This window comes from Erithacus rubecula (assembly GCF_903797595.1).
Source record: "Erithacus rubecula genome assembly, chromosome: 1".
NCBI lineage: Eukaryota > Metazoa > Chordata > Aves > Passeriformes > Muscicapidae > Erithacus > Erithacus rubecula.
Window position 1 is genome coordinate 25,949,656 of NC_136658.1, and position 25,161 is coordinate 25,974,816.

Here is a 25,161-nt window from a genome sequence, read left to right on the forward strand (position 1 = left end):
ATTACACTGGATTCTGTGGAATATTGCTTGCTGCTCCTCTAGCTATATCTTGAGATGTTTGGATGGGTTTCATTTTTCCCCCTCTTATTCAAACCACTCTCTTCCACAAGACACAAGGAGTATTTCTCTTGGTTATCCATGCTTCTGTAAACTTTCAGCAGCATCTCATGTGATGTCCCCATACCCTCTATTCACAGAGGAAAGCCAGAGATCATAGGTAGCAACCTGGACATCTTGGTGACCATGGGGCTGTCTGAGAAGGCATGTGAAGACTATAGGCTGCCTCAAGAAGTATGCAATGTTATTTCCAAGCTTGCCAGTAACCCCAAGGTAAGGCTTGGGGTTTGTTCTTGAGGTCATGCAGAAACAAAGAAAGGGGGAAAATTGTTTATATGGAAGAAGAGAGAGAGGTAATTAAATTTTTACAGATTTTGAAATTAAGTAGGTTGAGACCATTCAGCAGCACTGTCTGGAAAGCTTAGCACACATCAGTGAACATGTAATAAAAGAATTTTCATTAGGCAACAGGCTGAATTCAATTAGTAAAGAGTTCAGTGCACAAGAAAATATGTTTTCCTTTCAATTCTTTTCTTCAGATTCCCAATTCTAAACTGATTTGTGTTTTCTCAACCATGAAACCCTTTCCTCTACTGATATTTTCTGGTGGTGTGATTCTTTTGCCCTCCCTACTAATTGATATGCAGGAGTTGTCAGCTGTACAGCAGAATATAAAACATAAAAGGTTTTCAAACCTGTCCATGTTGTACTTAGAACAACATGATGGTTGATGGCTTCTTTCCCTGGGAAAAAATTTACACTTTTTTTTTTAATGCACTTGGAAAAAAAAATCAGTTTTTTTTGACTCAGTCATTTGGGGCATTTTGGTTCAGGAGTTCTATCACAAAAGCAGTCCTCCTTCACAGAGCAGCATCATTCTGTGACAGCCCCTTCCACTGGGGATGTTGCTGCATGAACTTCATGAGTTAACATGTATCACAACATTCTTAAATGTTCTAAAGATGGCTATAATTCAATTTTTGATTGACTTAAGTCTGTAGTTCTGTCTTAAGTTTGTATGTGAAAAGGAACTGAACTGAAAATGTTTGACTGAGTGCCTGACTGCCAGTAGCTCTTCTTCACCCACCCATCCTCCCAACCAGAAATTCAGTACAGAGGACAGGATTGTGGTGAATCAGGAGTTTTTGTTTTAAGCTACTGAAAGCTGGTAAATCCTCAAGTAAATTCTCTTTTGTTCAAGCATATATTCATCAGGCAGACACAGGTGTGCTGCGACACCTCAGGTATTGTCACACTTGGTTTAGTAGTTCTCTAGGTTATCTTACTCCCAACCTAAAATCTAGTGTGACTGATACAGAATATATGCAACAACCTAACTGTGAGGTGGTCTTGGATCCAGCCATATCCTGTGTTGTTTCCACTGATGTTATTTTGCTTTTAAACAAACACAAAGTTTCTGGGGTACCCCAAGGATAGCTGACTTACTGTTGATGACTCTTAAGATCCAGAGGTTTCCCTCTTCATTCATTGCAGAGAATGAGTAAATAATATCAGATTTTAAATGAATCCTTTTAACATTTCAAAAGAGTTGTTTTAAGGTGAGATGGTGGAATTGTCTGGATTGGCCTGGGATCATCAATTGGCCAAGTTTTAAATCCACCCAGTGTAGTTTCCATGCTGTCACAAGTGACAGTAATGTCCCTGCTGCATGTTTAGCTGCAGAGCAGTACTGGATGTCCCTGGCATGGGTTTGATTAACATTGTGCACACAGAAAGGTTAAGTACTGGGAAGGACATGGGGGAGTCTGATGTGCTGCTCCCATGGGAGTAACCCACCTGTTGTCTCTGCAGCCAGCACTGGAGAAGAACAGTGCCCCTTTTCGACTGCTACAGAGCCACATGCTCTTTGGTTGCCTGAGTGAGACTGTGAGTAAAGGTGAGACCAGGTCAGCAGGAGGTGTGGAGGAGATGGGGTTGGGCTGCAAGACCACCTGTGTTATCATTGGTGTGTGTGGGTACATTGCTCCCTCTTCTCATCAGGGTTTGCCCAGCCAAGCAGTCACTGGATCCCCTTCATGGAGGCAGCTATAACACTCATCTACCAGCTGGCAGAAGGGGCAGAGGAGATCTGTGCTGACATCCTGCATGTATGCTGTCAGCAAGCTCTGGAGAAACTGCAGGAGGCTGATGAGCAGAAAGCTGGTGAGGAAAAAAGCTAATAAAGGAAACCTGTACCTATGGTTTCCAGTGCTGCTTTGGGTGGCCTTGAGTAAGTGTAGGAGAATAGAGCTGAGGGGTTGGTGTAAGTGTTGGCATGGGAGGATGTGAGTGCTGTGAAGGAATCTGTGGACTGGAGATGGGTTACATGGTGAGACTTGGTACTAACTAACTAATGGGGAAGTGGTGTAGATCAACACTGAACTGTGGTCATTTTGCCCCTTTAGATGCAGGGGATTCTCCACAGAGAGTCTCTGATGCTGCTGGCAGTCTCCCAACATTCCTGCTGCTGCACCTGGTGTCCCTTGTGGGACAGGTGGCACTACAGCAGGTAGCATATTTGGAAGTGTCTGTGAGTGCAGAGCTACGCAGACGCCGCATCCTCAAAGAGGAGAAGACCAAGAAGCAATCTGACACCAGCACAAAGAAGCAGAGACCCCAGGTGAGAACCAAGGTTTTCCTATGAGCAGCTCTTCTAGTGTCCCAGCTATAGCAAACTTCTGGAGAATGCAGTCCTGAGGTTGCATGAGGTACAGGGCAATGTGTACTTCAGGAATAGAAACAGACACACATTTACAGGGAGAGCTGAAGTGCTTGAATGACCCTGTCCACTGAAACTCCCACATTGGTCTTGAGGTTTGAGAGGGGAGGTAGTGAAGGATGATGTCCTGGCCATGTTTATTCTTGTGCTTCAGGCAAACATTCCCCTTTCACTCATCACCTTCTTTCTTACTAGTGCAGTCTTTTGCAACTGATGCAGTAGTGGTGAAGAGCATCCATTTATGCACCGGAAAAGGCTTCCTAGAACCCCAGTCCAGAAGATTTGGGACTGCTATCCTCTGTTAGGTAGTAATGATGAAGTTTTAACAGTAGTCTTTCTAATGTGATTTGGATGCTACAAATGTCCTGTTTGGTTAGGTCTACCCTGGAATGTTTTCCAGATTCTAATGAGGCTGACTTCCCTGGGTAGGAATAAAGAAAAATGTGTCCATCTAGGTATCCAGTCTCTATTAGATGCTTATACTGATAAGTCTGTAGAGAACTTTGTAGTTCATTTCCTCATCCACTCCAGTGTCACTACCATTTTCCACACAAGAGGAGGTTATTATGAGATTTTCAAAGAAGTAGCAGTTGTATACAGATTTGGTCCCCATTGCAATGCCCATGTCTCCTTTCTTCTCTTGTGTTGCTTTTTATTTGCTATAAGGCTTCCCAAAATCTTGCTCACAAAACCAGCAATTCAAAGGCTGCTTTAAGTTTCTTGCTTTTACTATTTGAATGTCCCTTAATTTATGCAGGACTCACACACCGATGCTGGATGTCTCCTAGGTCTGTTTTATCTTAGTAGTGTTAGTAGTTCAGGCTTTCTTTATATTCTGGGCTCCTCATTACAAGAGAGGCATGGAGCTCCTGGAGCAGATCCGGTGGAGGGCAATAAAGATGATTAAGGGACTGGAGTACCTCTCTTGGAAGTAAAGGCTGAAGGAGCTGGGCCTCTTATATGCCTCAAGACTGAAAGGGGACCTCATCAATGTCTGTAAATATTTGAAGAAGGAGTGCCAAGAGGATGGAGCCAGATTGCTCTTGTTGGTGCCAAGCACTAGAAACATGAGGCAATGGGCAGAAAATTATGCACAGTTCAAGTTCCACCTGAATATGAGGATGAACTTCTTTACTGTGAGGGTGACCAAACACTAGAACAGGTTGCCCAGAGAGGTTGTAGAGTCTCCCTCACTTGAGGTACTCAAGAACCATCTGGACACAATCCTGTGCAATGTGGAAGGTTTCCAGAAAGACATGAAAACCCTGCTGGAGCAAGAATGCTGGACCTGATGACCCACTGTGGTCCCTTCCACCCTAACTATGTGATCCTGTGATTGGTGTTCTATAGCATGTAGACTGGCAAATCCCAGACTGCACTTCACAGCTTCCTTCAGTTCTTGGGGGAAAGTGGGTTATTACACTCTGTGTCAGTCTGTTCTCCATTCTAGTTGTGCAGCTGGTAACATGCATATACCTCACACCTCAGAGAAGAGAACCCTGTTAAGAAAGAGGTTATTGTTGCCTGATGTCTTTCTTAAAGTCTCCTCTCTGCACAGAGCACAGGGAACGAGAGCACTATGGAGGAGGAGCTGGGCCTTGTGGGAGCTACAGCTGATGACACCGAGGCCGAGCTCATCCGCAGCATTTGTGAGACAGAACTCCTAGATGGTAAGTGTGCCTGCCACCAAGGAATACTGGCTGTGTGAAAGAGCAGGTACAGTGGGAATAGGTTCTGAAGGCAGAAGGCTGTTTCCTTTGGAAGGAAGCACTGTCATTTTCTGTGGTATCAGTTTCCATGTAGGCTGTTTCTTGGCTCTGCCTTTCTGGAGGTGGTTGTTCAGTGTGAAAGTGAGTCAAGCAGTAACTGTAGTTTGCAGCAGCTCTGGAATAAATGGAGTAATTGTTCTTAATGCAGAATTCCTGAACAGTGCTCTCATGCTCACTGTCTTTATCCCCACTTTCTAGGGAAGCACCTGTTCTCTGCTTTTGTTCCACTGGTGCTGAAGATCTGCAACAACCCTGGGCTCTACAGTGACTCGGCGCTGTCAGCTGCCGCAGCCCTCACTCTTGGCAAACTCTGCATGATCAGGTACTGCTGAGCCATGCCAGAGTTCTTTTCCCAGCCTTCTTAGTACTAAAGCAAATGTTGCAATTCCTTTCCCAAGGAAATAACAAACACAGAAGAGTGTTCACAGATGGCTTTTTTTTTTATTATTTGTTTTTTAATTGTTTGGTTTAATTGTTTTTTTTCTCTGCTCTCTGAGAGACAGAATTTTGCTATCTATCCCTTCTTTCCTGTACCCTGTCTTGTTAGCTCTGAGTTCTGTGACTCCCACTTGCGTCTGCTGTTCACAATGATGGAGAAGTCCACCCTACCTGATGTGAGATCCAACCTCATTATTGCAGCAGGAGATCTAGCCATCCGCTTCCCCAACCTGGTGGAGCCTTGGACATCACATCTCTATGCCAGGTAATGCTACACTCGTTGCTGGGAGAGTACATGTGATGAAAGCCCTGTGGAAGGGTAACACTGGGCCTCAGGAAGGTGAGAATGACCCAAGAAAGCAAATTTGTGTAGAGAGACCAGAGCTTTGGGCTGTCACAAGTGCTAATAACTGAGAGACGCTCCCTTGCTGCTTTCTGCAGTAACTGTTTGCTCCTGTCAGGTTGCGGGACCCCTGCCCAAGCGTGAGGCAGACAGCTGCACTGGTGATGACTCACCTCATCCTCAAAGACATGGTAAAGGTGAAGGGGCAAGTGAGTGAAATGGCAACTCTGCTCATAGACCCAGAGGAGGCAATTGTGGGAGTGGCTCAGAACTTCTTCGGTGAACTCGCCAACAAGGCAAGTGTATGCTTAGGGACCTTATTGCACCAACGTGAGAAAGGGCTGTTGGAGGCTGGATCAATTACATGAGTTCTGGAGAAGCTGTTTTAATGGTGTAGAGCCATTGGTCTGTCTCTCTGTGGACGAAATAAGGGTAGTTAAAAGAAATTTTGCAATACAAGTTTTGCTTCATCACTGCCTGATGTTGCTGAATTTGACCTCGTCCATTCACACCGGAAGGCAGGCTCCAAACCACTGCCTTTTTTTTTGCTTTCTTGGGTATGCCCAGCCCAGGGTTAGGAGCAGTTTTCTATAGCTCACTTTTAGACCTTACAGAAGAGTTCCCTGACCTTATGGCTCAGGCAGTGCACCTTCTCTGAAATCTTCTGGAGTTGTTCTTGGCTGTGGGACACTAAGATACTTAAATTGTAGCAGTTTCTGACCAAGCAAGTAAGAACAGGAGCAGTATTACCCCCAGTTCATTCCGTGTGCAGCCTGACATGGGCCCTTCCTTCAGAGTTTGAGATTCACTGCCTGAGAGGCTGCAGTGACAGTGGGGCTTTTCTGTCTTGGTTTGCTTTGTTAAAACAGAGCTGGCCACTTGACTGCACTGACTTCCTGCTTCTGCAGCGTGTATAACAAAGCAGTGGGAAAGACAATATGGATTGGACTTTTTCAGGCAAGACAGAAAGCAGTTCCATGAACTGAAGGGCTGTTTCCTTTATCAGGAAGCTTTTTTGTTGGGTTGTGGCAAGGTTGGAAGGCAAAGAAACTGCATCCAAGTCTGCCAAAGAGCAGAGCTGAGGTGCAGTGTTTAGCTTGTTTGTTGGCTGAGTTTCCCCCCCCAGCCAAATAGTGTTGGATAGCTTTGGCTGGCTGTGTACAGCTTGTTTCAAAAAAGCCAATGCTTTCAATCAGTAGATTTGGGATGGAGAGAAAGGAGGTCGTTTTAAGGAAGCAGCTTATTTGGCTTGACTCAAATTATCCTTTACATCTCATGTAGAAACTTGTGTTCTGCACAGGGTAATGCTGTCTATAACCTGCTTCCAGACATCATCAGTCATCTCTCGGATCCTAACAGTGGCATAGAGGAGGAATCCTTCCACACTATTATGAGGTATTCTGAGGTTAAATAAATCTCTAATTGCCAGGACTGTGTTTATGCAAAGGGGGTGCCATATCAAGGGAAGAAAAACAACACTGACATGTACAAAATGCTTTTTCAGTTGTTCTCTTTTGATCTGACTTTTTCAGTCTGTACTGGAAATGGAGTCATGCAGAAGGTAATTGATTTTAAAGCCACACAGTTAGGGGTGAGGAGAGACTCTACAAAGAGTAACCACTAACTCAAAATTACTTTTCCTCTAGAAAAGGAAAATAGTTGGTTTTGTGCATGGGAACATGGATATTCCACATTGGGAAAACACAACAGGTTTTAAAGACTGCTGCTGTTGTCATTTTGGTAGCTACTGGAGTTTTGTAAGCAGTTTTAGTTAAGCTGCAGTTACAGTAACTGGTTTGGGTCTGGGGTGGTTTTCTGGTGGTTTGTTTTGTGTGGGGTTTTTGGGGTTGGTTTGTTTGTTTGTTGTTTGGTTTCAGTTTTTTTTTCAAGAAAGCCTGACTCTGGGGTACAGAGATATTGGAATATTTCAATCTGAGGTTATTGATTGCTCATAGACAGCATTAATAATGTCTTTATTGGTAAAGTACAGGCATTTTCCTCTCATTTCTGAAACATAACTACATAAGGGTTTTTCTGAATAATTTGAATTCCTGTGGATTATAAAGGGAGGTGTTAGACAAAAGTACTGCTGTTGCTGAAGAGAAGAACAATAAAATCTGTGATTTTTCAACTTTCTATCTATGAGAATCCAGTGCATTTAGGAAGAGGGATGGCACTTTGGACAGATAGGAATTGCAAGACACAGAGAAGGTCCATTAGTGAAGGTGTAATTGAGACTAAAGTTAATTGATGGTGACAAAAGTAGATGAATATTTTGCTTCAGCTTTAATTAAGGAGGGTAATGTGAAATACTGGGAATTATAGCTTGTGGCTCCTGACAGCACACGTAGAAGTGGAAATTAATGTCTGAAGTGAAGGAAACCATCACAGGGAGACAAGAGGCAGCATGTAGAAAATTCCAAATAATTTTGGATTTTTCAGTACTGTTTTTAATTAATATCAAACTGGAGGTATTACCACAGACATAGAGTAAGTGTAGCAATTGCACTGAAGTGTGATTGGTGGGGTTAAGACAGGTGTAAGATGGACTTTTGACTTCCAGCAACATACATGGAGAGAACTGGAGGTGTCTGGCAAATGAGAGAAGAGGTAGTATTGATTTAACAATGTAAACAGGTATCAAATTAGTGTAAAAAAATTCATTTTAAAGACCTGATCATCAATTAACACACCACATATCCTTTAAACAGAAAAGAAGGGAATTAATAGCTAAAGAGGAATTGATGCAAAGGGAGGACTCTTGAGAATGCTGTTTCTGTTATGTATCTTAGAAAAGCAGCTTGGTGTGGTGGTTGTAGACATAACAAAGACTGAACAAGGGAGTGCTTTAGAACAATTATATCAAGGCCAGTGGCAACCTGAGTGAGCTACAGTTAAGAAATGTTGGTACAAGTAAAAGAGAGAGCAGCAGAGCCTTCTTAATAAATAGAAGTTACTCAATGATTTCCAAGAGGACATAGTACAAAATGCACAAGTAGTTAACTGTGCTAAAGTCCAGGTGTCTATTCCCCAAGAAGCTAAGGAAAAATTGATTAGGTTAGCATTTAAGTTCTGTTAAGCTCTGTTCCCATTTTAGTGCAAAGTAGTGCTCACTTTTGCATCGATCTAAATGCAACAATACACTTTCAGCAAATTTGTAGTGAAAAAGACACAAGCATGGTTTTGAGGGGGGGTTTGTTTGTCAGATGAACTAGTCAGTGCAACTTGTGAAGTGAGAAGATTGTCTGGAGGTGCTGCATGCTCTTAAAACTGGATGGAAGGAGCAGATAAGAAGTCAGCACTGCTGCTTTTTCAGCACCCCTCCTACCTGAAATGGGGATTCCTCTGTGGGCTCTAATCTTTTGGGGTTTTTTTCCCCTTGCAGACATCTGTTCTCATATATTACAAAAGACAAACAAACAGAGAGCTTGGTGGAGAAACTTTGTCAGAGATTCCGGACTGCCAGGTGGGTTGTAATCTTAATGTTCCTGCCAAGCACTTCTGCTTCTCAGGGTTTTTCAGAAGAAATGAGCTTGTAAGTGGTGGTGGTAAAAGGTTCCCCTTATATTCTTCATGTAGCAAAGTGACAAATGCAATATAACTTGGTTTAGGTACCCTTTTTTTATACTTACCTTCTCCTAAAAATGAATACTTATAAATGAAGGTTTCTGGTTTTATTATGCAGTGACTGACCCCCTCTTCCTTCCTTTTTTTAGGGAATGGTTTTGTGACAGTGTAGATCTGCATTATAGCTGAGCAAGGAGACATCCCACATGTGGATTTTACTTGCCTTTGTGATCCTTATCCATGGGGTATTCCCTTGCAGCTCAGCTGGGAAATTAGTGTGTTCAGCTGAGAAGTTGGGATCTTTCCAGCAGTTATGTCTGTGGTGATCTCAGCTATCAAGCTGATGTAGGGCTGTCCTTGTTCTGTGTGCATGGGCTGCTCAGTACCAGGTCTATGCCTGGGACTCTGTTTTGGTTTATTATTATTATTATTATCATCATTATTATTATTTTACCTAAGGGCTTGTGCCACTGAAAACTTTGTCTTTTGCTCATCTCCATCTCCAAGACCTGCATGCTTTGCTTCTGCATTGTTGATTACAGAGTATGGAATGTAGGATCCATACTGTGATTCTGCTATATAATTTTGCTTTCTGGGTTTGGGGGTTTTTTTGCTGCTTTTCCCCTGCTCTGCAAGCTGATCCAGGCATACACTGATCCAGGCATACACTTTCTGTTGCCTTCCAAGAATAATAGAAGTTTATCTTCTTCACTGTCATGTACTTCCAGTGAGATATCTTCATTTTAACTTCCACTGGATTTGGTGTACCCTGCTTTCCTCCATTCCCATGGTTTTCCTTCTCCATTGTTGTGGCTTTGCCCTTGAGATTTAAGCTGCCTGCTTATCTTGGCCAGTTGTGTACAGTGCCTGGGCATGTGACCTGCTCAGCTGCCTTAGGTAGTTGCATATTTCCCAAAATATTTGGATTTTGTTTCCTGAGCAAGAGTGGATAGTGGTCCCTCTCTCCAAAGTTGCCTCCCAGGAGCACTGGTGAGCTCATCACACCACATTTGTAAATAACCATCTGTGTGTAAGTTGTGTCTGGCCTTCAGTAGAATGTCCTGATATTTCTGTACCACAAAGGTGATCAGCTTGGTGCACACTATTGGTACTGCTAGAGCACAACTCTCACTCCAGGCTAAAAAAGGAGATTTTTCAGAAAAGATTTTGCAGCCACCATCACCCTTCCTCAGCCTTTCTGGAGTTCTAAACATACCAACTTGCCAGGTGTCATTCAGGCTGTAAAGGTGGAAACACCTGCATGCTGTAGCTTTATTCTCCATCTATCTGGGTTTGAGCAGAGGATCTGGAGACAGCACATACTGGACAGACTTGAGGCCCTTGATTTGTGTATATTAAAAATAGGGACTTTGGCCTTGCTTTTTCCCCTCCCATTCTATCACAGTGATCTACATCAGGGATGTTAGTTTGTGCTTTTGTTTTTCTTTCCCTTTGGTTTTATTCCAGTAACTTTTGCTGGAATTTGAATGTAGTCCTTCTCTGACACAGCATTTGTTATTTGTTGACTTTATAACTTAATGAATATGAACTTCTTTATGTAACTAACCAGGAAAGGGAGAGAGAACATCAAATACAGCTTCTGCTTGAGATCATCTCAAGCATGCAAAAATGAACAGCCGGGGGCATTTGTAATGTGGCTGAAAAAAGGTCCTTCAAGAGGAGTCCTGACCTCACTGAGTCTTTTCCTCCAGTCAGCAATAACTTTTGAGACTTTTCAAACAAATGACTGTGTTCTTTAGCATAGGAAGCTTCATGTTTTTCTGACAGGCACTAAGTCAGTGTCATGGAATACATGGTGGTTATGTGTGGTATGGTACAGCATCCTGCCACTGACCTGTAACTGAACAACCTGAGTCTCATTTTCTGCAGGGCAGAAGCACCTGCAGGAAATGCTGCTGGTTCTGGGTGAGATGTGCTCATCCTCACACACCCCTTTTTGTAGGAGCTGATGGTGATCTTTGTCTTTGCCAGGACTGAGCGTCAGTATCGGGATCTGTCCCACTGCCTTGCTCTGCTTCCAGTCTCAGATCGGGGCCTTCACAAGCTGCAGGACAACTATGACTGCTTTGCAGACAAGCTCCAAGATCCAGTTGTCTACAATTGTTTCCAAACTCTGCTGGCTCGATTCCGCAGAGCAGGCATCAAACCTGAGACTAAAGTAAGGGGATGGGACGAGGGTCCAGGCCAGAAAAACAATTGCTTTTTTTGCTTTTTACATACAGTGACTGGAAAGTCAGTTTTTCATTTCAAGCAGATTATTCCTTACCCCTAACAATTTATCAATTTCTTTATTTAACTTGATAGCAATTCTGCTATGGAGGTAGTACTTATTTCCCCTCACCTTCTTAATTTTTTTTCCCCCTCTACTGCTGTTTTACATCTCCATCAGGCCCTAGCTGAAGAGCTGGAGCAGAAGCTGTCTGCCTCCCATAACCGAGGACTGGATTCAACAGAGACATGCCAGGATGGCAGTCAGACTCCAATGCCAAGGCCAGCCAAGCAGAAACCAATGAGAAGTATGTTCCTTTTTGTGAGATTCCAGCCTTTTGAACCCGCAGTCCAGCAGAAACACCTAAGGACTTGTCCTCACCCTTACAGACAGAAGTTTGCTGCCTTTCTCTATTTTTTCCCTTTTTCCTGACAGGTTCACGCCGCCAGCCCCTGAGCCCAGCCAACACAGATGACGATTTTGTCACACCCCCATCCCGCACCCTTCGAAATCAGAAACGCGCCCCAAAGCGCCTTCCACGCAAAAAAGCCATCATTACCTTCTCCAGTGATGAGGAGAACGACTCTGAGGATGGTAAGGCACTGCACATGTGTGCTCAGAGGGGGCAAGGACTACAGATTTGGCCCAACAAAGATGTCCCTTTGATCATGGGTTTCAGACCACTGTGGAGGTTGCCTGTAGTTTTCTCTGCTCAAGGCCATGGAGTGCTCATTATTGACACGTTTTACTCTCTTTAGAGCTATCAGCAGGATTAAGAGAGGAAGAAACCCCTACCAAAACCACTCCCATCACCAGATCTTCAGCCCGACGGCTGCGCTGAGGGAACCATCTGCCACACGTTTAATGAAAAATAAAACTGCTTGTATGCAACAGTCACCTTTTCTTGTCTGAACTACCCCATAATACAACAGTGCTTTAAATGAGGGCAAAATGGAAGTTAACACCAGGCTAAAGCAATTCCAACCCTTTCTTCTGATATCTCCACAAAGAAAGACAGTGATGATGAACATAGTTGCCACTTGGACTGATTTTGCCCTGGCTTTATAGATGAGAATAATCATCTTTGGAAGAAAGTCTTTCTAAGAGTCCAACTACCCACAGGGTACAAAACTCTCATCCCTTTCTCATTTTGTATGTGCTTTACACTACACTATTCAGCTTTTAACACAAGACCAATGCAGTTGTGCTGGGTTTAGGCCCTTTTATATTTCATCCTCTTTGAAGCTCTTGTCCTGTATACCCAAGCAGGGTTTTGAGGGGAAGGTACCTGCATCTTTTTCTTGTGCATATCTCATCAAAGACATGTTCAGGGAGTGAAGTGGAGAAAGAGAGATAGAAAGGCTAACTTAGACTAGAGCACTTCAATAAACAATACATAGGAAAAAATACATATTTTAAAAGCTAAAAAAGCAAAACCAATCCACCACTAACACTTTAGAAGTGACTTGTAATAATGCTAATTTGATAAGTTACTAAGTATACTGATACCCTTGATTTTCTTACTGCTTTCTGGAATGCATTTGCTGCAAATCCAATTATGTTTCAAGTAAAATTGTCACTTAGGTTTTTTCTTTTCACAAATGCCACATCAGTTGTCAAGTCAGTCCTGGCACTCCTTAAATTGCCCTGTGAACTTGAAGTGCCCTATATTAGATTTTGTGCTATTTACATAAATAACCTTTAACCTTCTGTCTAGAGGGAAGCTGGCATTTGTCCCAGAGCTCTTACTATGGAATTATTTCCTCTTACCTTGTCAGCTGCCTAGAAAGCATACTAGTCACTGGCTGAACAGGAATGGGAAGTGTGGTCCTCTCCACTGGTTCCTGCAGATCTGCAATCTCTGAGGCTCTACCACCTTCCTGCAGTTGTGGTCACCTGGGTTCACCCAGCAAGCAGAGCATGCTGCTCAGTTCCCTTCTGCTCTGCCTGCACAAGTAGCTGCTGTAGCTTATTTTGATCCCTACTAAAAAAAATAGTCATTAAGGAATGCATAGCTTTGCACTAACCTGAGCATATGGTTTTTGATGCTGATACCCGAATGGATATAATCGTGTTAAATGCTTCCAGAAACAAGTAGAGGGGGGAATGATGGGGTGTCAGGTGTATTTATAGACGCTCACTTGAGTCCCATGACTCAGTGAAAATACCTGCCCACTTGCCACCAGACTAATTGCCAAATACCAATATAGGTCTGCTCCAACTCCAGAGCACGCCAGTAGCCACAGGACAATCAGGTGAAATACAAAGATCAGAAAGCTGCAGCGATATTGTCCCTCTCCCTTTCTGATAAAGTATTCAGGAGGCAAAGGTAGCAGCTACAGCATTGATGGTAAGTACAACAGAGCCATGCACACCATGCGTGATTCTGTCACCACCCACAGGGTATGACACTCACATATGGGATAAAAAAAGAAAAGGACAGCATATATGGATGTCTGCCCAGGCTCAAGGTTTTACAAGCAATAAATCTTGTAGATGTGAGATAATATGTTGCCAGTGCTGCAGTAGGGGAGATATGAATGGGTGGATAGAGGAAGTGAGATGGCCATAAAACTCAAGTGTTGGCTCACCTTCCGGCCATAGTTTTCCACTAAAAGTGGTTGAACTTTTTCTTTCAGGAGATCCACACAGTCACCTTTCTGGAAGGAGGGCTTGGCAATCAGTGGCTGGATTGACACACTGGCTCCTTTACTGCTTTGCAGTCAGTTCTTTGCTCAGTCTCAGACACTGTACTGCCTGGGCAAATGAGAGTGAAAAGTCAGTGCATGGGAGCTCTGATTGGTTCCTTTCTGCAGGTTGTTCAGGTGGGGCACCCTCCTCACTGTCCTCTCCTGATAGGGGAAGAATTAGTAGCCCTGTGTCATGGACAAAGAAGTCCTGAAGAAAGATGAGGCAAAACCCAAGAGGGGTTTGGGCAGCTACACAGTGGCTACTACCTTAAGTAGATACTTGATGCCCTTCTATTCCTCACAAACAATTTGGTGGCTATCACAATGATCATAAATCACTGCTGAAGGAATAATCCCACTCCCTTGCTCCTGAGGCAGTGGGATTACTCAGTGCTAAGGTCAATGGTGTCTCCATTCCCTAGTGATTCCTGACTATGGTTGCTCTGAACTCCTACAAATGGTACCGATGGAATAATGTCAATATTGTACACTTTCTAGAGCCTGCAGTAACCATCATTCCTTTCTATCACCTTGGGACAAGGGGTGTTCCCTCAGGGTACTTTGCTCAGTTCCCAGATTTCCCAGTCTCCAGTTGTCCTGCCCCTTTCCTATATAAGCAACTGTTTGTAGAAGGCTGATTATGATTCAGCAAGAGACCACTTTTCTGGTCTTGCAAGCTCTAGAGTCAGTGCCTCAGCATCCAAGAGGGAAGGGTTTTTATAAAGGAAACTTGTTAGCATGAGAGAGGAAAGAAAGGACAATAACCTATTTGAGTCTGAGAAAACTGGGGCAATCGAGGACTTGTCTGCCAAAGCCTTTTCACTTTGCAGTCATTGCCAGGACATGTCACAGTAACTATTCAATTCTACTGCAGTCACAGCAAGGATCTGGGACGCAGAGAAACAAAAACGGCACCTGAGTCACTGAGCACCTGCATTTTATCCAGGCTTTGGAGGATTTGCAAGAACTTACAAGAATCTGCAAGAAAATTTGCAAACTTTCTGCCTTCTCTGGAGTTTCTTGCTTGATGGGAGAATGATGGCTGTTTCCCTCTTGCCAGTCCCAGTTCTTGCTGAACCCAAGGAGAGCACTTGTCATTTGAGTTCTCAGAGCCTGTCCATCCCTGCAGGGCTCAGTCTTTATGCAAGTGGACTAGAATTTTGGAGCAGTTGCAAACACATTTCTGGCATTTTTCTTGCAATATGGGGGCCACCCCATTCAAGGGATGCCAGATCAAAACAGCTGCTACATTTCATATCAAAAGCAAAGCATTGCTTTCACACTTGCTTTTCATTCAGGAAAGGACTGGTTCTGACTTGTGTAACTGCTGTGCTCCAGCGGAGCTGCTCCTGCCGGCACCAGGAGTGCTCGAGCACACTGACTCAGCTCTTTCTGGATGGCCACATGTGACTGGGGAGTACAGAACAGCATCCTCTGGGACACCTTGCATGCAGCATGAACACGTGCTTACTTCCTGTTCTTCCTTTCTTTTCCATCCCTCTGGAACTTTCATAACACACAGCTCTTTACATTACTGCATCCAGCACAAGGAGGGGCTGGCTGTGCGCACACATCCCATACCGCGTTTGTGCCCACCCCATCTGAATGCCCACGTGGGTGTGTGTCCCATGACTGTCCAGCTGTCAATCCCCTGTGCTTTGTAGATTCCAAGGCTGGTATGAAAATAATCATGTTTCCCACAAAATGTCTCTGAGGGGTCTTGGGAGCACCTCCATGTGCTGGCGACAGGGTGACAGGAATGCCAGACAGGATCACTAGAGCATCACATTGCTCTGGACATAGCACCAGCCATGGTTTGCAGCCATCAGCTGAACCCAACAAAACTGGATGCTCACAGCTGTGTAAAGCACTGCTTCCAGCATCAGTGGTCCAGACTGAAGGGCCATACTCACTCCTCAAGGACTGGATGCAAAATGCTCATAAAACTTTCTATCTCTTTGGGCAGAGAAGAAATGGACCCACAAACCTGCATCTGCAAGTGCAAAATGCCTGGAAGGAAGAAAGGGAGGGAAGGAGGGAAAGAAAGAACAAATATCTGAACTGTGATTTTTGTTATCTCTGGAGAAGACTTTTTCCTAATTTTCTTCTTTCTTTTAAAAAAAGTAAACAAAAGCAGGCAGCAGAACACATCCTGTCAAGTTCTGACCCGACTGTTTTGTGCAACAGTAGTGAACAAAGGGAAGTTCAGGGTGTTGTTAAACTCTCCCAGCACACCCACTGCTAATCCTGTATGGAGTACAGTTCCCCTATTACTCTCCCCTGACAAACTTTGCAGATTAGTTTCTGTCTTCACACCCAGGCTGACTTCTGCACCCTGATCTCCAGACAGTGACCTCATTGCCTTGTTCAGCTGGTGAGAAACTACAGTAAAATGAAAGGGGTAAACAAAGTGGGGGGAACTAATGGCCAGAAGATTTAGGAGGTAGGAATCTGTTCCTTGCTATCCTGCTCCCATTGTGTGCCTGAGCTTGAGAAAGTGCAAGCTGAGTCTCGACAAGCTCTTTTCTGTGATGGTTCCTCTGGAAACTCAGCCCAGTCCTCCAGATGGTGACTTGGGACAGACAACCTGCAAATTATATGCCAAATAGTATTAGACCCACGCTCCTGTCGCTGCTACAAATTTTGTTTAGTACTGGAATTCACCCATCTTCTGCAGCAGGAGCACTTCATTCCCAAATGAAGAGCCCAACTGTCTCACCAAGATATAAATATTAAAAACAAAAGCCTGTGTTGTCACAGAGCTGAATTTGTGTCCGCTCTGCACAGCCAGCAGTGTGCCTGCCTCTAACAGCTGCAGTTCATGCTCACACTGATTAGAGAAATAGCATTAACAGCAGTCTGCCTATGATGACTATGTTCAATACTCCTACACAATGCAGCCTTCAATATCCTCCTTTTAGGATGAGTTTCAAAGTGTCACCCCATCCCTGACCCTGAAAGATACCTCCAGGTCCTGGCCAGCAGCAGCTCAACTCACATATGTCTTCCCAGACACTCAGTAAACACCTTTGTGTCCTTTTTCTTTAGAGGAAGGGGTCTTGCTGAGCTCACCCTGAAATATATCACCCTGGACAAAAGGGCTGAAAGGTTAGGGAGCTCTAGGGGGTGGTTCATCAGGGAGCTGGGGCCAGTTGCCTGCCAGAACGAAAGCTATAAAGGCAGAAAGGGGCTAGGGACCACATCCAACACGGATGCTGTGAGTCCTGCCTTGCCTTCCACCAGCCCTGGACTAAAAGAAGATGCTGGGGCTTCAGTCATGGCCTTGCTCATTTCTCCTCTTCTTGGTTCTGCTCTCTGCCAACGTTCAGACTGTGTCCTTACCAAGACAGAGGCTACAGGTAGGAGGGAGTGGGAGAAAGCTCAGGTTGATTTCAGGAGGGGAGGAGGACAGAACATTGTGTTTGAACCTTAAATGAGAGGTGGTTCCAATACCAACTACAAGGAGGCTGTTGTCTGTCCTTGTTGCACTCTCCCCTTCAACAGTCTCAGCTCTAGGGTGGCGTTATAACCCAGCCCCTAAGGAGCACCAGCATTTAAAGTCAGGAAACAGACAAAAGCTCTTTAGTGCTCTGCAAAAGCTTTTAACAGTGAAGAGCCTGGCCTTTCCTAAGCCCACTCTGTGTCAGCAGGAACCAGATATTACAGTCATCTCCTATGTTCTGATGTTTCAGAGGGAAGATGCATCTTATTAGGCCAGGAGTTTTGCTCCTAAGCTCAGTACTACCCCCCTTAAAGACCCTCTTTAAGACCAAGAGGCCTGTCAGGATGCCAGCTAAGGGCTTCTTCGCCTGAGTAAATCTTTTATCCTCAGCAACTACAGCAATATTTTTTTGCTTTCAAATCTAGCCAGATCCCTCTTACCCAAACCCTAACCTAAGCCCCAGCACCTTGCCTTTACATCACCCTGGAAAAGCCACAGGGAAACAGTCAGGACATGAACTAAAATCACAAGACTGATCCTACTATGACTCACCACTTTCACTCCTCGCTGAGGATGCTGTGTCCGCTTCAGTTAACTTGCTTCCACAAAGAGCTGCACAAAGGCATCCTCAGCCTTAGCTCAGCATCCATGTGAGAGACAGATGTGGAACAACACCCACAGGGTGTTGTCTGCGCAGCAATGCCTCCATTGCACCTAACACAGCCCCCAACCCTTGTCTCCCAGCAGGGCTGAGGGCTTACAGTCACTACAGCTAGCCTGGAGGATTTCCAAGAGATAGGGAGTACCTCTTCCTCACATCTGCTTTGCTCCTGCCTCTCCCTCATTCTTTTCAGTAGGTATTTGAGGCAGAACCATCCTTCCCAGCAGCCCTCTAGAAAAAAATGAAAGGAACACAGCAGCCTGAGCACGCAAAGTGCTCAGCATCCACAAAAGGAGCAAGGACTGAAGAGCATCCTTCCAAATCTGGGGCAGGGCAGGATGTGTGTATGGTTTTACAAGAGCAGGGAAATCTGCCTGCAGGCAGAGCTCACAGCAGCTGTCTGCCTGCTGTTTTGGACAGCAAAGTCATTTCAGACAGTGGGAGCTGCTGGTCGAGCCCTTCCCTCTGCAATGTCACAGGCACAGTGCTGTGAGCACTTTAATGTCCTGCCTGAGCCCTCAGGAGGGAATGGGCAGTAGATACTGTGGGGTACAAGGCTATTGCCAGAAGTACAGCCATCATGCCGCTCTCCTCCATTTATCTCAGATGCTCCTTTCACGATTGCTGCCCCTGAAGCCCGAGTCCACGCTGACTGAAGAGGACACGAAGGAAGGGTCCAGCTTTGGTCCTCAGCTGTTCTCCTCCACTCTCCCCTTCATCCCATCTGGGGCTAGAGCTGTCCGTCCATCCCTCTGGCGCAAGAACCTCGCCAGTCGCAAGTGGGCACTGCCTGGAGATTGGGCCTGGAAGGCCATGCCCAGGGGTTGCTTCGGGCTGAAACTGGACCGAATCGGGACCTTCAGTGGTTTGGGGTGTTAGCTTTGGAGGGTCTCCGAGGTGAGAGGGCCAAGACTGTGGGCTCGAGCAAGCGGGCAGGGAAGCAGTTCAGGGCAGAGCTGAGCGCACAGACAGCGAGGGGATGGGGCAGCGCGGCAGGCTGCGGGGCCACCGCCTGCCAGCCGCCGGGGCAAAGGCCGGCACCGGGGACGCCCCGTGCTGCCAGCGCGGTGCTGGGGCCGGGCCGGGCCGAGAGCAGGCGGGCGGGACGCCGCTGGGCGGCTCACCAGGCCCGCTTCTCCGCAGCCGGAGGCACCCAGCCTCGGGAACCTGCACGGCTCGGGACCGGCACCGAGCCGGGAACCAGCACGGCGCACCTGAGGCTCCCGCCCCGAAAAAGGAGCCTGCGGCAGCGAGGGAGCGGCGCGGCGGTACGAGGAAGAGCTGCCCGGCTCCGCAGCTGCCCCCGCAGTCGTTGAAGCCCCGCTCTGCCGGCAGCCCCCCCCCCCACCCCGCGCTCCCCGTGCCCGTAATGAGGACTCGCTCATTAAACAATCTGTACTAGTCTGCCGCGTCCGCGCTCGGCGGTGGCTGCCCTCGGCCGCGGGGCGGGCGGGAGGCGGTGGCAGAGCCCGCCCGGCGCCCCCGGCCCCACGCGCGGGGCCGTGCCGGGCCCTGCCGCCGCCGCCGCCATTCCGCGTGGGGCGTGCGGCACGCGCGGCTGCGGCGCGGTGCGGCCGGGGGGGCGGACACGGGTGAGGTATCGACCGGGCACGGGGCACAAGGGCCGCGCTGGCTCACCCCGGCCGCACTCTGCCCCCGCAAGAGCAAACACTGGGGCCTCCTGTTTGCGCTGCAGCTTCCCCCGAGAGCCTGCCTCGGTGGGCTGCGGCTGGGGCACCACCGACCCCGGCACGAGTTCGTAACCCTGCTGCTGTGCCCCGCGAGCCATCACCATGTCCTGGCCTTTAAGAAAAGGTTGTAACCTCAGCTGGGTCTAAACTTAGCCACCAGCCCCTCAGCAGCACCGGGAATAGCAGTGGTATAAGGAGAGTAGGGTTACGGTTGAGCTGCATGCCCCTTTCTGGTCCCCCATCCCAGTACCTGTGTGGTTCCCCGAGCCTGCCCAACCCCTCCCTTATCCTCAAAGCTCTGCTCAGCCGAATAGCCAGAGGGACATTCCATCTCCCACCACCCCCACCAGCTCTGTCAGTCCAGATTTGCATCCCCACTGTTCCCACACCTTCCTCGGGGATGGGAGATTTGGGATTTGTCAGTGCTCTGGGCGTGGTACCTAAGGCGGGTTTGTCCCGCCGCACCTGCCCCGCACGGAGCCCGGGGATGGAGGTGGCAGGGCTCGGTGAGCATGGGGGGCGGGGAGCCGGGCAGCGGCCATGCCAGGAGCGCTTCCTCCTCGCAGGCAGCCAGGGAAGGCGGGCCGAGGCGGCAGACGAGCAGGATTTCCGCCGTCACGTCCCGCGGGCAGCGGCAGCAGTGCCGCAATGCTCATTAAGATGGTGCTCACGCTGCCGCCCGCGGCCTGCCGGGGCAGGGCCCGGCCAGGGGCCCCGTCCAGAGCACGCCTGGGTAAACCCACCCAGAGGGGGGTCCCAGCCTGGCGGAGGGATTACTCTCAGCTAGTACCTCCCGTGCGGGGGAATGGGGGACGCCTGGAGGCCCGCTGCTCCCTTGGGATGACCCCAGCATCCCTGCAGTCCCCTTTACCCTTGCAGCCTTAGGATGGTGGAATGTTAAGGTGTTGGAATAGACCTTAAAGATTATCCAGTTCCAACCCCCTTGCCACGTGCACGGAGGCCTCCCACTAGAGCAGGTTGCTCAAGGCCTTATTCAGCTGGCTTGGAACACTGCCATGGCTGGGGCATCCACAGCCTCCCTGGGCAACGTGCACTGTGTCTAATCACCCTCACAGTAAAGAGCTTCTTCCTAATACCCATCCTAAATTTCCCCCCTTTCAATTTGTACCCATTACGCCTTGTCCCATCACTATAGCTCCTGACGAAGAGTCTCTCTCCGGCTTCCCTGTAGGTCCCTTCGGATACTGGATACTACTCCATTCAAAGGGACACAAGCTGCAGCCGGGGCGGGCGGTCACCTGCCCTTTGTTACCAGATGAAAGCAGCGCACACCATCCTACGGAGAAGCAGCGAGGCCGGCGGGAGCAGCCCCTGACCGGCTATCACCCGGGGGCCCCTCCCCGCCTCCTCGGGCAGGGGCGCAGCCGCGCATCCCCGCCCTGGGGACACCTCCCCGCAAGGACCGGTGCACCTTTCACCACCGCCACCAGCACCACCAACCCCCTTGGGGTGGCTCGACGGGAGGGGGATCGCTACGGACCCTCCGTTCCCGGCGCGGGGCCTTTGTTAACGGGGGGCGGCGAGGCGGGGGAGACAGGGGGGGTCTTCGTCTGCCGCACCCGCAACACGGGCGCACGTAGCCCGGTCCGGCCCCCGCGCTGCCATTCGACGGCGACGCGGCGGGGCGGGCCCCCGCCCTACCCTCACGCGGCTATAAAGGGCGGCGGAGAGGCGCTGCGCCACCTTCTCACTGCGCGCCGGGCGGTTCGGAGGCAGCAGGTAACGGGCGGGGCGGGGGAGATGTGCGGGGGAGAGAGAGGCGGCGGGCGGTGGGCGTATGAGAACCCTCTCCCCACACAGGCACACCGCCCGCCGGCAGGGGGTGCGGCAGCCCCCGGGCGGAGCGGGGCCGCGTGGCGGCGGGGCCCACGGGCACAAAGGCGGCGCGCCGCAAAATGGCGGGGGCGGTGAGGCGAGGAGGGATGGGGGTCTGAGGAGAGATGGTCGCCGGAGGAGGAGGAGGGGGCGGATAGTTGTCGCGGGGGGGGGGAGGCGGGTTAGTCGCCTGGGGCGGGGGAGTGATCGCCGGGGAGGGTGGGGCAAGCTTGGACCGTGCGCCCCCCCCCCCCCCCCCGCCCGATCTCCGCGCCCCCGCCCCCCCTCGGCGTGGGGGAAACGTTAACGGGGGCGGGGGCGGTTGTAGCCGGTTCCCCTCATGCCCCTACCGGTGGTTTCTGCCCGCAGGAACATCCCGAAGCGGCAAAGATGGTGAAAGTCGGAGTCAATGGGTGAGTGCGGGTCCGGTGGGGATTGGGGGGAGGAAGGGAGGACAAGGTCGCCTCAAGGGCGCGGGGGAAGATTTGGGGGGAGGGAGAGGTTGAATCCCGCCGGTCCCGCTCCGCCGGCGCCCCGGGGCAGAGCGGTGCTGCTGACTCATTTCTCTTCGGATTCGCGGTGATTCACTCCGGAAGGGGCTGCCCGGCTGCCCCGGTTTCCCTCCCCATTCCCGGGGATCCCTGCAGCCCCCCACCAAAAGGTCTCCAGGTGGATCGTATGTCGATGGCGGTCCCGGGGATGTGACCTTCTCGTGCGGGGCCGAGGAGTAACCGGATCCCTGGGGCTCTCAGTAAATTTAGCGATTGACCTTTCCGGGGCGGGGGTCGCTCTTAATCTTTAACCGCGGTGCCTTGGCCTTTGGACGAGCTGCAGGGCGCCCTCCCACCCACCGGGCAGGGAGCAGCGGATGATCCTGAGGGAAGGCTGCCAAGGACTGCCTCCCATGCCCAGCTGGGCTGATTCCCTCTTGTGCCTCCTCACCCATGCCTTTCTCTCTCCAGATTTGGCCGCATCGGCCGCCTGGTCACCCGGGCTGCTGTCCTTTCTGGCAAAGTCCAAGTGGTGGCCATCAACGATCCCTTCATTGATCTGAACTACATGGTGAGTTGCTTTGCAGTGCCCCCTCTGGGCCTTTCTGAGTAGGGCTCCTCTGGATCTGTTCTAGTAACTTCCCAGGGTGTTGGAGGATGATGACAGCCTGGGTGCCTGCCTGACCTTACACTCTCTTTATTAGGTTTACATGTTCAAATATGACTCTACTCATGGCCACTTCCGGGGCACTGTCAAGGCTGAGAATGGGAAACTTGTGATTAATGGGAATGCTATCACCATCTTCCAGGAGTAAGTATCTTTTTCCTTATTGCCCCTCTGAAGATTGAAAGCAGTTGTCTCATGGAGCAGCTCTTAAAATTTTGTCCCTCCTTAGGCGTGACCCCAGCAACATCAAGTGGGCAGATGCTGGTGCTGAATATGTTGTGGAGTCCACTGGTGTCTTCACCACCATGGAGAAGGCTGGGGTGAGTATGCCACAGAGGCATAGGAGGAAAGGGAGAGCCCCGCTTCTGCCTGCGGGGCATGTCACCATGAATAGGGCTGTGAAGGTGATCTGAAGAAGCAAGCTTGGAAGGATCCTAAGTTATGTAATCTCTTACCTCTCTCTTCAGGCTCACCTGAAGGGTGGTGCCAAGCGTGTGATCATCTCTGCCCCCTCTGCTGATGCTCCCATGTTTGTGATGGGTGTCAACCATGAGAAGTATGACAAGTCTCTGAAAATTGTCAGGTAAGGAGAGAGGAACATGCTTTCTGGCCTGGAGCTCTCACCAGCTGCCAGGGGTCTCACTTTGCCTCAGTGGAAGTGTTGCCTCTGGCTGATGCACCTTTATCTCTCTACCCCAGCAATGCTTCCTGCACTACTAACTGCCTGGCACCCTTGGCCAAGGTCATCCATGACAACTTCGGCATCGTGGAGGGTCTCATGGTAGGTCTGCAGTTTGGTGCTGGCAAGGGTGACCTACCACAGATCCCCTTGTGTGAGAGGGAAAGCATCTGTACTCCCTGTGTCACCTGGGATGCTCTTTTTGGAGAGTATTGTCTGTGTTCTTACTCCTGTCCACTTTCTTCAGACCACTGTCCATGCCATCACAGCCACACAGAAGACAGTGGATGGGCCCTCTGGGAAACTCTGGAGAGATGGCAGAGGTGCTGCTCAGAACATTATCCCAGCGTCTACTGGAGCTGCTAAGGCTGTGGGAAAAGTCATTCCTGAGCTCAATGGGTGAGTATTGCCGCTTCTCAGGTGTCAGGAGGAGGCAGAACATTCCTAGGCTGGCAGAGGAGTGCCAGATGTTCCTTGCTGACTCACATCTCTTCCAGGAAACTTACCGGAATGGCTTTCCGTGTGCCAACCCCCAATGTCTCTGTTGTGGACCTGACCTGCCGTCTGGAAAAACCAGTAAGTGTTGTGGATGAGGTCCTAACAGCTTCCAGGTGGTCCCCCGCTTGCTCTAAGCTCTGTATTGCACTTGGAATTGCCCTCTATGCATCTACCTTCCCTGAAGATGTGATCTTTGTGAAAAGAGCTCCTCTTGGGGTGTTCCCGTATGTCGTCTCCCTCTCCTGTTGTCCCTAGTGGACATTTTGTGTCAGTTGGGATCTGAGCATCTTGGATGTGTCTCTCCACAGGCCAAGTACGATGACATCAAGAGGGTAGTGAAGGCTGCTGCTGATGGTCCCCTGAAGGGCATCCTGGCATACACAGAGGACCAGGTAAGGGAATGCTGGCTCTCTTGGCCTGTGGTTATTGGCACTTTCCTCATTTTTCTAAATGACTTTGCAGCAGCTTTGCCAGGATCCTGGTTTGGGGTACTTGGAGTACAGACTGTGAGCAGCCATATGCATTACAATTTCTTGCGTTTCAGGTTGTCTCCTGTGACTTCAATGGTGACAGCCATTCTTCCACCTTTGATGCGGGTGCTGGCATTGCACTGAATGACCATTTTGTCAAGCTGGTTTCCTGGTAGGTGCAGCCATGGGAGCCTCGGGGGGTTGGCACAGACAGGTTACAGACTTGGGTGTCCTCTTGGTTACCACTGGTGGATGCACAGACCTCCAGTCTCAACTGTGGGGTGAGATTGTTTCTTGCCTAAAATTACTTTAGTTGCCTCCTTTCTCCTGGAGGGTAGATGGGAGTTCAGTTGCATTGGATGGGGCAGAAGAGCAGGAAGCATGGAAGAAGGGTGCAAGAAATGGGTCAGCCCTGACAGCACTTGTTTTCTGTCCCCAGGTATGATAATGAGTATGGATACAGCAACCGTGTTGTGGACTTGATGGTCCACATGGCATCCAAGGAGTAAGCTGAGCACACAGCCCCCCCTGCTGCCTAGGGAAGCAGGACTCTCCTTTGTTGGAGCCCCTGCCCTTGTTCACCACCGCTTAGCTCTGCATCCTGCAGTGAGAGGCCAGTTCTGTTCCCTTGTCTCCCCCACTCCTCCAACTTCTCCCCGAACCTGGGGGAGGTGGAGAGGCTGATAGAAACTGATCTGTTTGTGTACCACCTTACATCAATAAAAGTGATCACCATCTGAAAAGCCTTGTGTGTCTGTCGGGGAGATGGGGTGCATCAATATAATGAGCAGCTGCAAGTGCCTATGGCACAGTCTCTGCCAGCTGCAGTGAGCAGCTGGGGAGTCCAGCCTACTGAGCTTGTTCCACATGGGAGAGCCCAGACTTCAGCCTGTGAGCCAAAACAGTGTGGTGC

At 49.0% G+C, this 25,161-nt stretch overlaps 3 protein-coding genes and 1 long non-coding RNA gene across 6 annotated transcripts in view; 3 read left to right on the forward strand and 1 right to left on the reverse strand.

Moving 5' to 3' along the window:
* Positions 1 to 12,016, forward strand: part of NCAPD2 (non-SMC condensin I complex subunit D2) — a 30,647-nt gene extending 18,631 nt beyond the window's left edge. For both annotated transcript variants that reach the window (XM_079306205.1, XM_079306206.1), the window contains exons 18-31: positions 198 to 330; positions 1,870 to 1,954; positions 2,059 to 2,220; positions 2,463 to 2,677; positions 4,335 to 4,446; positions 4,744 to 4,867; positions 5,093 to 5,248; positions 5,445 to 5,622; positions 6,627 to 6,721; positions 8,712 to 8,792; positions 10,886 to 11,072; positions 11,304 to 11,430; positions 11,559 to 11,717; positions 11,882 to 12,016. In XM_079306205.1, coding sequence (XP_079162331.1) covers positions 198 to 330; positions 1,870 to 1,954; positions 2,059 to 2,220; positions 2,463 to 2,677; positions 4,335 to 4,446; positions 4,744 to 4,867; positions 5,093 to 5,248; positions 5,445 to 5,622; positions 6,627 to 6,721; positions 8,712 to 8,792; positions 10,886 to 11,072; positions 11,304 to 11,430; positions 11,559 to 11,717; positions 11,882 to 11,964 — 1,897 coding nt within the window. In that variant the 3' untranslated portion in view covers positions 11,965 to 12,016. The remainder of the gene's footprint in view (positions 1 to 197; positions 331 to 1,869; positions 1,955 to 2,058; positions 2,221 to 2,462; positions 2,678 to 4,334; positions 4,447 to 4,743; positions 4,868 to 5,092; positions 5,249 to 5,444; positions 5,623 to 6,626; positions 6,722 to 8,711; positions 8,793 to 10,885; positions 11,073 to 11,303; positions 11,431 to 11,558; positions 11,718 to 11,881) is intronic.
* A 144-nt stretch (positions 12,017 to 12,160) lies between these two features.
* Positions 12,161 to 17,940, reverse strand: LOC306802450. Its single transcript, XR_013774369.1, has 4 exons — positions 17,808 to 17,940; positions 15,727 to 15,823; positions 13,715 to 13,880; positions 12,161 to 13,104 (listed from the first exon to the last, which is right to left on the reverse strand). It is a non-coding gene; the product is annotated as an uncharacterized lncRNA (long non-coding RNA).
* On the forward strand, positions 16,454 to 19,321 carry LOC306802418 (C-type natriuretic peptide 2-like; the record flags this gene model as incomplete). Of its 2 annotated transcripts, XM_079306641.1 has the most annotated exons (3): positions 16,454 to 17,172; positions 18,523 to 18,813; positions 19,060 to 19,321. In XM_079306641.1, the coding sequence occupies 2 exons, from the start codon at positions 17,074 to 17,076 to the stop codon at positions 18,793 to 18,795; spliced, it is 372 nt and encodes a 123-aa protein (XP_079162767.1). In that variant the 3' UTR covers positions 18,796 to 18,813; positions 19,060 to 19,321. The 2 variants fall into 2 exon arrangements, with proteins under 2 accessions (XP_079162767.1, XP_079162766.1); XM_079306640.1 differs by lacking the exon at positions 16,454 to 17,172 and having other exon boundaries at positions 18,418 to 18,813.
* Positions 19,322 to 19,438: 117 nt separating this feature from the next.
* GAPDH (glyceraldehyde-3-phosphate dehydrogenase) lies at positions 19,439 to 24,991 on the forward strand. Its single transcript, XM_079306413.1, has 13 exons — positions 19,439 to 19,731; positions 20,800 to 21,347; positions 21,813 to 21,856; positions 22,406 to 22,505; positions 22,639 to 22,745; positions 22,831 to 22,921; positions 23,069 to 23,184; positions 23,301 to 23,382; positions 23,528 to 23,679; positions 23,778 to 23,856; positions 24,087 to 24,170; positions 24,323 to 24,420; positions 24,688 to 24,991. Exons 1-13 carry the CDS (start codon positions 19,710 to 19,712, stop codon positions 24,755 to 24,757), a joined length of 1,593 nt encoding a protein of 530 aa, XP_079162539.1. The 5' UTR covers positions 19,439 to 19,709; the 3' UTR covers positions 24,758 to 24,991.
* Positions 24,992 to 25,161: the final 170 nt, after the last annotated feature.

Excerpts from the sequence above, each read along its gene's own strand:
- GAPDH (XM_079306413.1), top strand. The coding sequence starts at position 19,710 with ATGTCCTGGCCTTTAAGAAAAG. Across the intron at positions 22,746-22,830 it reads GCTATCACCATCTTCCAGGA|GCGTGACCCCAGCAACATCA; the intron begins GTAAGTATCTTT and ends GTCCCTCCTTAG. Across the intron at positions 23,857-24,086 it reads CCTGCCGTCTGGAAAAACCA|GCCAAGTACGATGACATCAA; the intron begins GTAAGTGTTGTG and ends GTCTCTCCACAG.